This window comes from Chionomys nivalis, chromosome 14, assembly GCF_950005125.1.
Source record: "Chionomys nivalis chromosome 14, mChiNiv1.1, whole genome shotgun sequence".
Classification (NCBI taxonomy): domain Eukaryota; kingdom Metazoa; phylum Chordata; class Mammalia; order Rodentia; family Cricetidae; genus Chionomys; species Chionomys nivalis.
Window position 1 is genome coordinate 68225099 of NC_080099.1, and position 14930 is coordinate 68240028.

At 43.0% G+C, this 14930-nt stretch overlaps 1 protein-coding gene across 1 annotated transcript in view; it reads left to right on the top strand.

Annotated features, from left to right (window-relative positions):
- Window positions 1–14930, top strand: part of Osbpl1a (oxysterol binding protein like 1A) — a 191436-nt gene that overhangs the window by 25840 nt on the left and 150666 nt on the right. The window contains exon 5 of the mRNA XM_057789364.1: window positions 9136–9247. Coding sequence (XP_057645347.1) covers window positions 9136–9247 — 112 coding nt within the window. The remainder of the gene's footprint in view (window positions 1–9135; window positions 9248–14930) is intronic.

Below are 14930 nucleotides of genomic sequence, written 5' to 3' on the forward strand. Positions count from 1 at the left end.
AGCCCACCACAGGCCAAAGTACTGATACCACCAAAGTCTGCTCTAAAAGCTGGGAAGCCTGGAGCACACTGCGTAGCCTGTGGGCTGCTCAAACAGGCTGCAGAGAGTTCTTTTTCAGTGACTCTGGTCTTAGCTTCTTCCAGAAAGCTCAGCTGATGTCTGCTTCCTCCAGGCAGCTTTTCTCCTATCAGATTCATCTTTGCAGCTTGGCTCTGTCCTTCTGAGAGGGACTCTCAGCTTTTACTGTTTACTCTGGCAGGGACGGAACTAGAGAATTGGGTCATTTTTGAGGACTACCAGAAGCTATTTTGAGTACTTTACCTTCCTCTTTAAAGAGCTTCCTGCAGCAAACGCTGGTGATCCAGCTCGGGGTCCTGACCATGCTCTACAGTGTCCCTCCCCTTTCTCTTGAGTTTGTAAAGATGGTACTACTCAACCACTCTTTTCCATGCAGGGTACAGTTCTTGGTTTGCTGTGCCTAGTGGGTGGAAGAAGCCAGTTTTAAGACCTTCTGTTAGGCTGCAGACTGTGGAAGCAATGTAATGATTATGCCAATAACCAGCTTGTCTGCCCCAGTTCTACACGGAATGGGGGAGATGCCAGCTGGTTATGTCTGTGGACCCAGCTGTGAGCCCAGCTAGGCTGGGTGATCATTATTTTCCTTCAACAAAAGACCACTTGACACTTATCATCTTGTTGTATCAGTCCAGACCTTAAATGTAACAGTCTGTGACATGTTCGAGGGTTCTCTGTGACCATTTTGGGAACAGCCAGGCAATGTGTAGGATTTTACCTTTTAGATTTTGACTTCTCCTTTAGTAATTGGTGATTAAATAGTCTAAAGTTGACCGATTTCCAGAAACTGGATTAGGTGGTATTGCACGTCCAGCTTCTAACGATCACTCATTGATTTTCTTCGATAGCATGAGCCACACTGAGATAGCCCCCAGCAGTGTGAGCAAATGGTGACCCCCAGTGTGAAATGAAAAGATGTCCCAGTTGCCACAGAAGACTGTCTTCAAATAACTGAGCACACTAGATTGGATATAGAAAATGCATGAGGTAATCATGTCTCAAAGTCCAGAGGACTGCACCAGAGGGAATTGTGGGTATGGAGGAGCTCACTAATGATTATTCACCCTGTGGTTGGGCCTTTGAGAACTGCTGCATGTGAGTTCACTGATTGCATTGCGAAGCAGTGTTCAAACGTGCGGTCAGATCTGACCTAAGCAGCGAGCCAAGTGGATGAAGTTACGGTACCAGCAGCAGGATCAGAGAGTCGGGAAAGTGATAGCATGGCCTTCTGAGGCAAAGAGTAAGTGGGCAATGGCAGCACATGACCACTTGGTTCATATTTTGTCACCGAGTTCTTTATCTTACTGGTTTTGGTGTTTCTGGGATCAATCCTAGAGCCTCATACACCCTGGGCAATGCCTTCCACTGAAACATACCCTTCGTCCTCATACACCCTGGGCAATGCCTTCCACTGAACCATACCCCTAGTCCCACAGAACCCTTTTGTCTGCTTGCCTGGCCAGCCGGCTCCTGTGCCCTGGACCCGCCAGGTGAGCTGACACTCCTGATTTCCTGTGCTCTCATAAGCATGTGATGTTATATACCTCCATTGTTTTTTTTTTTTTTTTTACATCAGAGAGGTCATCGGTATAGTTTTCTAAATCCTAAGTGGGTCTGAAAGACCCAGTTAACTCAGAAAGCAGCCTTTTCTAATTTTTAAGTATATTTGATTAATCATAATCCAAGTCAGTTAATATCGAACGTTCTTTAATCTTTCCTTGTATATGCATATTTGTTTTAAAATGCCATCTAATATTGTGGAGCTTTATAATGAAGAAATGGTGACCCTCCCAACTGTTTCTTGTGGTTCATATTTGAGAGCAAATATTCTGGCATCTCTTCAGTATTTTAAACCTTTTGTTTATAAATAAAGTACTTCTTTACTGACTCTAGTGTTTTCTTTTTAATATTAGATTTTCTATTTGTTTCTGGTAGATAAACATTATTTTTCTAAGGATTTGTTTTATTTTATATCTTTGAATACTTTCTGTCTGTGCATCTTGTACACATAGTGCCTTTGGATCTCAGAGGAGCACATCAGATCCCCTGGAGTTACAGATGGTTGTGAACCGCCACATGGGTGCAGGGAACCTAGATCTTCTGTGAGAACAGCGAGTGCCTCTAATGCTGAGCCATCTCTGTAGCCCTCAGAGAAGCACCTTAAAACATTTTTTATTTTGCAATTTTTTATGTTTATATAATATATTCTGATCATATCTTTCCCTAGCTCCTCTCATATTTCCTTTGGGTCCCCAATATATTCTCCACCTACCTCCTCCTCCTCCTCCTCCATCATCATCATCTCCTCTTCCTCCTCCCCCTCCTCTAAATAACCCACTGATTCTAAGTACTGCTGCCTGTCTGAGTGTGGACAGCCTACCAGTATCATACCCCTGAGGAAAAACGACTTCCTTCTCCTCGGCATGATTTTTTTCTCTCCGCCTTAACCCCTGCCCAAGCCACCTTACTGTTCTCATACTATTAGTCTCTAACTGGGCTTTGGTTAAATACATTTTTTCTCGCCATACTAAATGGAGCCTCATAGAGTCCTATATGTGTTTTCCTTGTTACATAATTCATTATTTTTTTCTGGACCCAGTACTTTTTTGAAGTTTCTTCATTAGTTCTTTTTATCATAATGAACTTTAAAACCTTTGTAAGCACTTCAGGTTTCTTTTTACTACTTCCAGTTGTAGCCATATGTCCCGTGTAGTGACGCGCTCTTGAGCCAGCCCTCCAGCGCTCTGTCCCCTTGCTTTTGCTACCAGATTGTCAGTCTGGAGCTGAGCTGTGCTGTCCTGGGAATCCTGGTCTCCACTGTCTGTAGTGGAATTCCCATTTCCTGGGTGCACTGTTGTCCAGGAGCTTCGTGGGAAAGGCTCCCTGGAACATCAGCTTTTTAAGAATTCATGTATTTGGAAATAACTTCTACCATTTTGGTTGAGTCAGAATTTGGAAGGTGTTGGTCACTGTCTTCTAGCTTTTGATAGTGTGGCCAAGTCTAGAGTTGTGATTTGTGGTTAATTCCTCTGTTATTTAATCACTGGAAGTGTTTCAGATGAATTATAGTAGGAAAGAACCTAAAATAATAAGGACTTTCACGAGTCTTTTTCTAGTGTAAAAGTCCAGGTGGCACATACCTGGGAATTTTCTGTCTTGTTCTAAGCGTAGTTTTGACTGTATCGTCTGGTATGAGAGCCAACAAATTCCGGGAATCAGGCTAGAGGAAGCGAAAATGGTAGAGGAACAACACTTTTTTCTAGGAGATTCCTGGAAGCTCTCACATGACACTTGTCCCCTGGACTAAAGCAGTCACTGGCTATACTCGCTAGAGGGGAGCTGGGAAGTGAACCTTGGAGTTTCAGTGGCACATGATTAGCTGAAAATGCTACTAGCAGCGAGCATCTTCTCTTGCCACTAGTGTTGTAAGACTGCTCTGCTTGCCTTTAGGCTTACAGATCTGTGTTGCTGTATAAGAGATCATCATTAGGATTTAGTGGGAAACTATGCATAACCTAGCTGTGTTCTCTATTCAGAGTGACGAGAGACTGAAGACAGTGTGTTAGCTGAACTGTTCTCTTCTGGGGCGTGGCGTCCTTTAGAGGCTCATTTGGGCTGTTGGCAGAGCTCACTAAAATCATGGGACTGAGGCCCCTGCTGTTGTTTAAAGTTTATGTAGCCCGCCCTCAGGCTTAGCTCCACGGAGGCCTCTTTTCCAGGAAGTATCCAGCTCCCTCCTCCAACCTTTTAGGACCCTCATACTGTATCCTAGACTGGCCTGGAACTTACTGTATAGCTCAGCCTGACTTCGAATGGCGATCCTCATGCCTCAGCCTCATGTGTGCTGGATTATACCGTGCCAGGCTGTCCAGCCCCACTCAGAGGACTAACTTAATAGGTCTGTCCACAGCATAGTCTCTCTTTATAAAGTCAGTTAGCTGGGTCTCATGACCCAGATACAGAAGTAAAATCAATCGTGTGTCCAGTTCTAACTTGAGTAGAACTTGACTGCTGATGGTTAGTTTTCATGTGTGTGTGTTTTTAAATTTACAACATTCTTTATAATAAAGTTTTAAAAAAATCAATATGGTAATATTATTAGGAGCATCATTCGTAACAGACAAAAAAACAGAAGCCTAAGTGTTCATCAGTTTCTAATGGATAAGCAAGGTATGGTGCCCAGATGATGGAGAAGTCATTCAGCAATAGGGAATGAAGTACTGGTACATGCCCGGACAGAAGACCCTTCATCCTGTGATTGAAAGAAACCTTGCACATATGGCCATACTTTGTATAATCCTTTCATTGAAGTGGTCAGGAGGCAAGTCCATAGAGACATACTATAGATGAGTGGTTGTAGGGGATGTGGAGAAAGGACCAGAATGAGAAGCCATTAGCTGTAGATATAGGGATTCTTGAGGGTGATGAAATGTTCTAATAGTCAGTATATATTACAGCACAATTCTGTGAGAATACTGAAAGCCAAGGAATTGTGGTTTTTTACAGGGTCAAATTCATGCTATGTAAATTATGTCTTAGTAAATTGCTCAGAAAGCAGTGTGGGTGCGGGTATTTTCTTCCTCTTCACCTGAGATGAAGTGTGTGTGGTTGACAGTGGATGTCAGGGTGGGCTTAGGGGAATTGGGGGCAAGACTCTGTTAACTTTTCTGTCACCTTTGTTGTGTAGCCCCCATTTAGTGGGGCACCCACCAAAAAAGGAGAACAGAACAAATAGACTTTAGTCTTCTGACTTATTAGACAAGTTGATCAAAGTGCTTTCTTGGCCAGCAATATGTGAAACAAAATATCTTTAGTTATGAATAAATGTTCAAAGGTGGCTGCTGTTCAGGTATAGTGGGCACAGTGGACCGCATCACACCCTTAGACACTAACTATAGATAGCTAGGGCTGAGGAAAGTGAGCAGATGGAGCAGAAGGGTAGCTAAAGTTAGGAGAGCTAAACATTACATGTCGGCACTGAGCCGGCCTTGAGCTCTGAGTTAAAACAACAGCTCTCCACAGCTTCTCTGGCACCTTTCTCATCTGTTTCTCGGGTCCATCATTTAGCTGGATTCTTTGGAGGTCGTCGTGGTTCAGTAGGTCTCAAGACGTCTCTTTCCATGTTTTAGTCTGATAGCTGAGCACTTCTCCAGGAGGAGCAGGCATACTATCTCTGGCTGGTTCTCTGCGTGCTTGATGTTTCTTCTTTACAGGCATTTCTCTGTGTTTTTCTGAACCAGTCAATCTGTTCTTCTGGCTTCATTGGATCTTCCTAGGGGATTATTTTGGAGTCTGTTACTTCAACCCATGCTTCTCTCAAGGTATCCAGGTCCTCCCATCAGCCGTCTGTCCTGCTGTCCTTGCTGTGTGTCTAAAAAGGGACTCCCTGTCCGCCACACTGGGTCCTTGTGCAGTATTTGTATTATTGTCAAAGTACTTTCCCTGCGCTCTCTTCTTGCCATCTATACTAAGAATTAGGAATGTACCCATTTTTTTTTCTTACATAGGCTTTATCCCTCGGTCATTTTCCTGGCTTTTTAAAAATCCCACTTTCACCTTCTGCTGGAGTTGTTCCAGTAAGCATCATGATCTCAGCTCCAGCTTTGTCAGAGACTTCCCTTTGTCAAAGTTTTGCAGCACTTTCTCCACTCCCTGACACCGAGGAATGAGCCCAAGGTCCATCTCCCACAGTAGGTGCCCATTCTTGCCTTCAGTATTTGGTATCTAGGAGTGTTTTCTTTGTCAGGCCTTTTACATGCTAAATACATAACTAAAGTCATAAACAGCATTTGGGGAGTTAGTGGAAGGGTAGAAGATGACAGCAAAGTCAGTGCAAAAAAGAGTTCTCTGGAAGTGGAGGTATGTTTCTTCCAGCACCAGGGACAGCTCAGGGCTGGAGAAAGAGTCCAGGAACTGCAGATGAGGAGGTAATTGAGACTGTCTTGTGTCTGTGGTGCTACAGAAGGCGGGGTGGCCTTGAATTGGGTCAGAGAGAAGCATTGTTGGGCTTGCAGAACAGTTTCCAAGTGCAGGAGGAGTTACTTTGCAATGCCCCTGAAAACAAAAGCCTCTCTCCCCACTGGGATGTTAGCATAGTCCCCGACTTTTCAGGTGTCTCAGTCCCTTGGGCTGCCCTATGCTGTTCTAATTTGGACTCTGCATAACATGTCTATTCTGTCACTAGCTCTCTTTACTGAGAGCTTCCCTTTGCCACCTGTATATAGCTAAGTAGACCTGGAGCCCCTGATTTAGGTATTTGGGGGCAGGGGGACTCAGAAGTTCTTTTCAGATTGTTCAAATGCTATCTCACCCACTTTATTTTACAAATAATCTGTTTTGGTCTTTGAGACAAGATGTCAGTATATGGCCCAGGCTGGCCTTGAACCCCTTTTCTTCAGCCTCCTGAATGTTGGGTTTGCAGGTATGAGCTGCCATGCCCTGCTCTTTATTGAAGGGGGCGGGGCCCCTTGTTCCGTCCCAGCTGCCCTGCTAGAGGAGCGGGCAGCGTCCCGCAGTCCAGCTAACTTACACCCGAAATAATCACACGGAAATTGTATTAGTTAAATACTGCCTGGCCCATTATATCTAGCCTCTTCTTGGCCAACTTTCACATCCTAATCTAACCCATTTCTACCAATCTGTGTAACACCACGAGGTCATGGCTTACTGGGAAAGATCCTAACCAGCCTCAGTCTCAGGCAAGAGAACCATGGCATCTGCCACACTGAGCTTCTTCCCAGTATTCAGTTCTGTCTACTCCACTTAGCTAAGTGCTGCCCTATCAAAAGACCAAGGCAGTTTCTTTATTCAGTCAATGAAAGCAACACATGAACAGAAGAACCTCCTACACCAGTTCTTTGCATTTTAAAATTGGATTGTCTTGTTGTTAGTTGTAAAGTTCTTTGTATATTATATATAAAAGTCTCTTATCAAATAACATGATTTATAAATAATCTTGTTTTATTTTGGTTTGTTTGGTTTGGTTTTTGAGACAGGATTTTTCTGGGTACTTTGACTATTCTAGAACTTGCTCTATAGACCAGGCTGGCTTCAAACTCAGAGACCTACCTTTCTCTGCCTCCTGAGTACTGGAATTAAAGGCGTGCGCCACCACCAACACAATTTTGTTAACATTTTTTGTCACTCTCTGGGTTCATTTTTTCACATGAAATATTTTCATGAAATGTTACCCCGAGAATGGCACAAAATACTGAAGTGTCTTTTAAAAATTCCCTTTATTAAAATTACTAGTGGGTTTTCTGTTTCCCTGTGTACCTCTTATGACCTTATCTACTGGGAAAAAAGCAAGGCAAGAAGATTCTTTGAACCCAGCTTGGGCTACATAGGAAGGCCCAAACTTACTTGGAAGAACATCAACTGGAAAAACATAGACTAAAATGTTTGTGATTATCATATAGTGACTAAGGTGGCAGATATATTTTTGTACATTATGTTATGTGTACTTAAGTATTTAAGTATAAATACTTAAAAATAATATAAGAGATTTTATGTCCTAAAGGAAATATGAAAAGCACAGGACAGGCAGGGTCTTGCTCCATGCATTCAGGGACTTGGTGTGGAGCTGACAGTGAAGTGTTGCCATCCTCCCTGGGTGCCGTGTATCCTAGGCCGTACACCACGTTTCTGTTGTCTGGGTGCTCCTCCATGGTTTTGTCGTAGGTTCTGTGGCTGACCCAGCGATACTAGCTAGACTTATATGTTAGTACCTTGTCAGTCATATTGAAGTTCCAAAAGTTAACCACAGAGTAAAAATGAGTAACATTCTCTGCCTACTAAGGGTTTCTGTTGCTGTGAAGAGACTCCATGACCACAGCAACTCCTATAAAAGAAAACATTTAATTGCAGGATCTCACTTATAGTTTCAGAGGTTTAGTCCATCATCATCATGGCGGGGAACGTGGCAGCAGGCAGACATGGTGCGGGAGGAGCAGTTGAGTCTTACATCTGGCGGGAAACAGGAAGTTGACTGAGACACTGGGTGGTATCCCAATGATAGGAAACCTCAAAGTCTGCCCCCACAGTGACACACTTACCCCAATAAGTCTGTAACCACTCCAACAAAGCCACACCTCTTAATAGTGTCATTCCCTATGAGATTATGGGGGCCAGTTATATTTAAACTACCACACTCTCTTTGTTAAATACTGACTTCAGGAAATTGTTTCATCATAAACTGTTTTCAATGTGATATGTCCTATCTGTCTATATTGCTTTAGAAAATATTTAAAATGTTAACATTAGGTTTTGAAAATGTAACTGTTTAAGAAATTCTTATTCTCATCAGGCCTTATTAAAATGAGTGAATATACTGAATTCTCTATAAATTTTTGTTTTGTTTGTATACATATTTAGTGTAATCATGAGTTGTTTTCATAAAATAACTGAATAATTTGCTTACACTATTTTTAGACTTATTTATTTTCATGTTACATGTATGATTGTTTTGCTAGCATGAATGTATGTATACCATGCGCATACCTACTGGATGCCTGGAGCTGGGATTGCGCGTGGGAGTGAGCCACCATGTAGATGTGGCAAGTGAACTTGTCCTCTGCACAAGTGCTCTTAACTGCTGAACCAGCTCTTTAGTTCCCAGAAATTTACTTTTTAAAGTCAATTACAGAAATTGGCTGTGTATTGATTGTGGGTTGAGAATTGTTTAAGTAATTATTAGTTATTAGCACAGTTATTTGAATTGTATATTGTAGACATGATTGATTTGGTATGAAGGTTCTTACATAATTTTTTTTCTGTCTTAGAAATTATAGCAAGCCGGGTGGTGGTGGCGCACACCTTTAATCCCAGCACTTGGGAGGCAGAGGCAGGCGGATCTCTGTGAGTTTGAGACCAGCCTGATCTACAAGAGCTAGTTCCAGGACAGGCTCCAAAACCACAGAGAAACCCTGTCTCGAAAAACCAAAAAAAAAAAAAAAAAAAAAAAAAAAAAAGAAATTATAGCAATCAGTAATTTGGAAAAGGACTGTCATACAATCAAGTAGCAGCATAATAACAGCTAAGATAATTTCTCTGTTTATTCAGGAGCTGGTAATGCACCTTTTAGAATACAATGCTGATTCTACGGTTGTAAATGGGAGTGGACAGACAGCAAAAGAAGTCACCCATGACAAAGAAATCAGAAGCATGCTTGAAGGTAAACATGGATTTTAACATATGTAGTGTTTGGTTTTATTACCACTAAGGTCACAGGTGAGTAAACAGCCTGCAGCAGCGTAGATGACAACACTGTTGTAGTGCTGATGTCATTACCAAGTCATTGTTTAGATGCAACTTCATCTGTTTTCTCACTCTGTTAGTGGTAGGGAAAGTGTTACAGCTGTAGAGTTGCAGAGATATCCTGACTTATCGGGAAGCCAGGTTATACTTAGAGCCACAATAGGACAGCTTTGGAGGGTAGAGCCGCATTAGGTCAGCTCTGGAGGGTAGAGCCGCATTAGGTCAGCTCTGGAGGGTAGAGCCACAATAGGTCAGCTCTGGAGGCTGGAGCCGCATTAGGTCAGCTCTGGAGGGTAGAGCCGCATTAGGACAGCTCTGGAGGGTAGAGCCGCATTAGGTCAGCTCTGGAGGGTAGAGCCGCATTAGGTCAGCTCTGGAGGGTAGAGCCGCATTAGGTCAGCTCTGGAGGGTAGAGCCGCATTAGGTCAGCTCTGGAGGGTAGAGCCGCATTAGGTCAGCTCTGGAGGGTAGAGCCGCATTAGGTCAGCTCTGGAGGGTAGAGCCGCATTAGGTCAGCTCTGGAGGGTAGAGCCGCATTAGGTCAGCTCTGGAGGCTGGAGCCGCATTAGGACAGCTCAGCCCTGGAGGACAAGGTATCCTGACTGTTGGATCTGGGGGGCTTGTGGGGAACGGTCTCCCACAGGATACAGCCGTCCTGCTCTTCTGGAGAGCCTTCACAGCAGAGCCCTCTCTGTCCCTTAAGGGACAACGCCCTAGTACAGCCGTCTGCTTCTTTGGCCCAAGGTGCTACCTCTTTTGCTGACACTTCGCTGAAGGGTGAGCCCCTGCAGAAATGTAGCGATCTCCGCTCTGTAGAAAAGTTGTTGCCTTTCCCCCTACACCTTATTCAGCCCCACATAGGGAATGTCTCTGCAAGGTTTTCAGCTCAGTTCCCTATGGGACGTCCCAGCTAGGTTCTCTTTTGCACAGGTGAATGAAGATCATCACCTGTCACCCAAGATTCTTTTGAGAAAGAGATTTATTTGAGAAGGAGGAGTCCAGGAGAGTGGCTGCCTCTGCCTGGGAGAGATAAACAGCAGCCCTTAACTGAACAGAGAGGCTTCTCAGGGGCGGAGCTTTCCCAGGAAGAAGAAAGATTGGCTAGTTTTTCCCTGCTCAGGGATTGGTTAGTTTAGTTGGTCAGAGGCAGAGATGGCTCTGACTTCATGGCCAAACTGTTTCTTTTACTGTTCCCTTTTAGATTTTTGACTCTAATCTTAGGACCAGGCATATTTCTTTCACTGGTTCTGATCCCAGGGCATGTCTCTTTGGTTCTGGGTTCAGGGATAAAGATGTTTCTTTCCCTGGCCCAGGACTCAGATCCAGGGTGTGTTTCTTTCACTGGCTCTGGGTTCAGAGTCAGGGTGCTCAGTGATTGGTTAGTTTCCTGCTCCAGTTGTCCCTTTTACCCTACATTAGTTTCTGTGGCAGAATCGCTGACAAAGGCAACCTAATTAAGGAAGGATTTAAGTAGGCTCGCATTCTGAAGGGATCCAATCCATTACGGCAAGAATGATGACAGGTGGCTCCATGGTGGTAGGAGCGTGTGAATGGAACTGTTCTTTTGACTTCGAAGGAACAGGAAACAGAGAGGGTCAGAAGAGGGCCAGGGCTGTGAAACTCAAGGCCCATTCCTCAGCTATCCACTTTACTCTGCTAGGTCTGACCTCAAAGGTTCCATGGTGTCCCAAAACACAGCCACCAGTTTGGGACCAAGTGTTCAGATACATCAGACTGGGGGTCATTTCATATCCAAGCAATAAGTATTCACTTTATAACTATTAAAATCCTCACTTACAAAAGAACATAGCAAGTTTAAAATTTTTCATATGCACAGCAAAATGAAAAGTAGAAAAATGTAGACGTGAGAAGATATGACTTTAGGTAAACTGCTGCATTGTTATAATGAGAACATAGAGAAGAAGGGTAGGGAAACTGCCAGAGCTCTAGTCATTAGGCATCCTTTGTTAGGATAGTGGGTATTTCTGTCTGGCTTCATCTTCCCAAGGACCTCACTGTAGTGTAAAACCAACACTCATTTCTTGATGGCTTGGTTTAATTGCTATGGACATCAGAGATTAAATTGTATTTAAGAAGATGTAGAGTGTAGAGAAATTTCTCTATTACAGTTTAGAACAAGACCACTCCCATTTTTATACTCTAAAAGCCTTAGGTAATAGGATTAGTTGTTGAATGGTCCTGGTTTTGCTGTTACACAAGAGCAGGTAATTTCTACTTTGCAATTAAGGTCTCAGAATTACAGCTGCAACTTCACACATGCTCTGTTTCTTTCCTGCAGTTCAGAGTAGGGTGATACAACTTTGTATTTAAGGATGTTAATTTTGTAACTTTAATTATTAGTATTCATGTAAAACCACAGTCTTGCTTTTAACAACTTTTAACAAGTTTGGATTAAAGGATTGAACTCTTCTTGCTTATTCTGTAATTATAAAATAATGACTGGTTGCTAGGCGTGTGTGCTAGAGAATCATTATTAATGTACACAGCACATGCTGTGGCACTTGGGGTGGACTTCCTGTGCACCAGTCACTGCCCTGGTCACGTTCAGCTACCTCACATTCTTGGAGGCTGACCTTTTGTCACATCTTTAGATGGTGTCTTCATTTGAACTCTCTGGTTTCAGTGAATAGCCAAACACACCCTAATCTGTCAGTCACTGTAGCATTCAACTTAAGGACTTATGGACCACATTGGTCTTTGTCCTTGAATACATTGTGATCTAACTGAAAGGTGAGGTAACTGTTTCGGATACTGTCCTGTCATTCTGTTGTCTCATGGGAACCTGCGACTTAGATTTTTCTGATAGACTAAATGTTAGCCTAGTCTGACCGGTGGACGTTTAATAAGGGGAATTGTAAAGACATGCTCTAAGGTTCTTCTGAAACCCAAGCTGTGCAAAGGTAAGAACTTCATTGATTTTACAGGTGATGCCATTTGTCAGCTTGTGTGGTCCTAACCTGGGAAATAGAAAATAGAGAATTAATCAGATGATTCTGTTCTGATGAGATCACCTTGCCCAGATATAATGCTATATGCAGACAGACTCCAGGAAGTGCTAGGGACAATTCACCATGATATTAGATAGGCCATAAACCAGATAACAGGATAAAATATGGAGACAGGAAATAGAGGTAGGTGTAAGAAAACCACATCAAAATATCTGAAGTGATGGTATTAAGATAGAGATGACCTTATTTGTATAGGTGATCTTATTGTATAGTCAGTTAATGGACCAGAGGTTAAGTACCACAGAGTTTATCTCTGGGCCCATTGTGTTGTACACAAGGGTGTGAGTTGCCTTGAACGATGAGGTACAGTGAGTTTTCTGTGACAAGTGGTATTCTGGAAGAGGGTAGACAGCTACCTGTTAGGTACCAGTGAGGAATAACACACTCTCTCTCTGACTCTTAGCCTATGGAAAGTTTTAAGAATAATTAAATAAATATTTATATGCCTTTTGTCTTAGATTATACATATAAGGATATCTATGTTTGTATCTAGTTTATCTTTTTATTATTATTATTATTGAAAAAATTTCTGCCTCCCATTTCCCTCCCCCTCCCCCCACTCCTCTCCCCCTCCCTCTCCAGTCCGAAGAGCAGTCAGGGTTCCCTGCCCTATGGGAAGTCCAAGGTCCTCCCCCCTCCATCCAGGTCTAGGAAGGTGAGCATCCAAACAGGCTAGTCACCTACAAAGCCAGTTCATGCAGTAGGATCAAAACCCAGTGCCATTGTCCTTGGCTTCTCATCAGCTCTCATTGTCCGCCATGTTCAGATAGTCTGGTTTTATCCCATGCTTTTTCAGTCCCAGTCCAGCTGGCCTTGGTGAGCTCCCAATAGATCAGCCCCACTGTCTCAGTGGGTGGGTGCACCCCTCGTGGTCCTGACTTCCTTGCTCATGTTCTCCCTCCTTCTGCTCCTCATTTGGACCTTGGGAGCTCAGTCCAGTGCTCCAATGTGGGTCTCTGTCTCTATCTCCATCCATCCCCAGATGAAGGTTCTAAAGTGATATGCAAGATATTCATTAGTATGGCTATAGGATAGGGCCATTTCTGGTTCCCTCTGTTCAGCTGCCCAAGGAACTAACTGGGGACATCTCCCTGGACACCTGGGAGCCCCTCTAAAGTCAAGTCTCTTGCCAACCCTAAGATGGCTCCCTTAATTAGGATATATACTTCCCTGCTCCCATATCCACCCTTCCATTATCCCTTGGGGGTGGGGTGAGATGGGGGTAAGGGGAAATGGAGAGAGAAAAGTGAGAAGGGGAGGATGGGGGGAGATTGGGGGAATGGGATGGTTGGGATCTAGTTTATCTTTTAAAATATTATTTGATGTTACTGAATTGATTTTTACTTGAAAGTAATTTGCATACTGAATGACTTTATTACCTCCAGACACATCAGTATGATTCAAGAACAGGGTGTCTTCTTACATAATCGCAATGAGACCCCACCGTATCTTTGGGCACTGGTTGCAGAATCTTAAGATTCTGGGCCTGTGGATTCTAAAATACATTGATACTCAAGTGCCTTTTATAAAATGTGTGTGTGTATGAGAGAGAGAGAGAGAGAGAGAGAGAGAGAGAGAGAGAGAGAGAGAGGATGTGAGTGTGAGTAGAATTTACTGGTAGCCTCACATATGCCTTTAAACTATGCATAAATTATTTTATTATGAACTGTTTATCAAGTCCATCTTCAGATATATGATTTTTAAAACTTTCCTCCCATGGAGGTTGCCTTTTCACTTTTGAAAGCTTAGTTTGTGGACCTGTTGTTGGTTGATTGATGAGGAGCCATTGATCAGTTTTTCTCCTTTGTTGTGTTTTTGGTGTTCTTAGCCTAATGTCACAAAGATGTTCCGTTTAAGAGTTTTGGCTTTTCTAAGCCTGTGCTCCATTTTCAGTTAAAGTTGCCTATATTGTGGGAGTGTGGGAAGGGGCATCTGTTCCTCTGTAAAGTACCAGTTGTAGTCCCCAGCACCTTTGTGAGGAAATGCCTCTGTCTTCACTGAACAGTGTTGATGGCCTTGTTGAAAATGAATTCAGTCGTCTCTAGAGTACTTGTGATTTCTCACACAGCTTATGCTGTGCAAACAGTTGTGTTATGTTGCTCAGGGAATAGTAGCAAGAGATACAATGTTCAGAACAGATTCTTGGGATTTTCTTTCATTTTCAGTCTGTGGTTGGTTAGAACCCATGAGTATATAAGACTGACTCTGTAATGACCAACATCAGAAAATTTAGTACTAATAGATAATTCAAGGGGTTGGAAAGATGGATTGCTCAGCAGCCAAGAGCATTTGTTTTTCTTATAGAAGACCCAGGTTTATTTCCCAGCATCCACATGGTATAGCCATGTACATAATACACACACACACACACACACAAACACACATACATATTGGCAAAACAATCATGTATATAAAAGGAAATAAGTAAATCTAATATACAGACTGCACATCTCCAATCTGTAACTGGAATGGCTGCAAGTTCACAGACTTCTGAATGCCATGATGCCTAAAAAGTTAAGGCCTTTGAGGTTTTCTAATTTTGAATATGGAACACTTTTCCAGGGAAGTTTG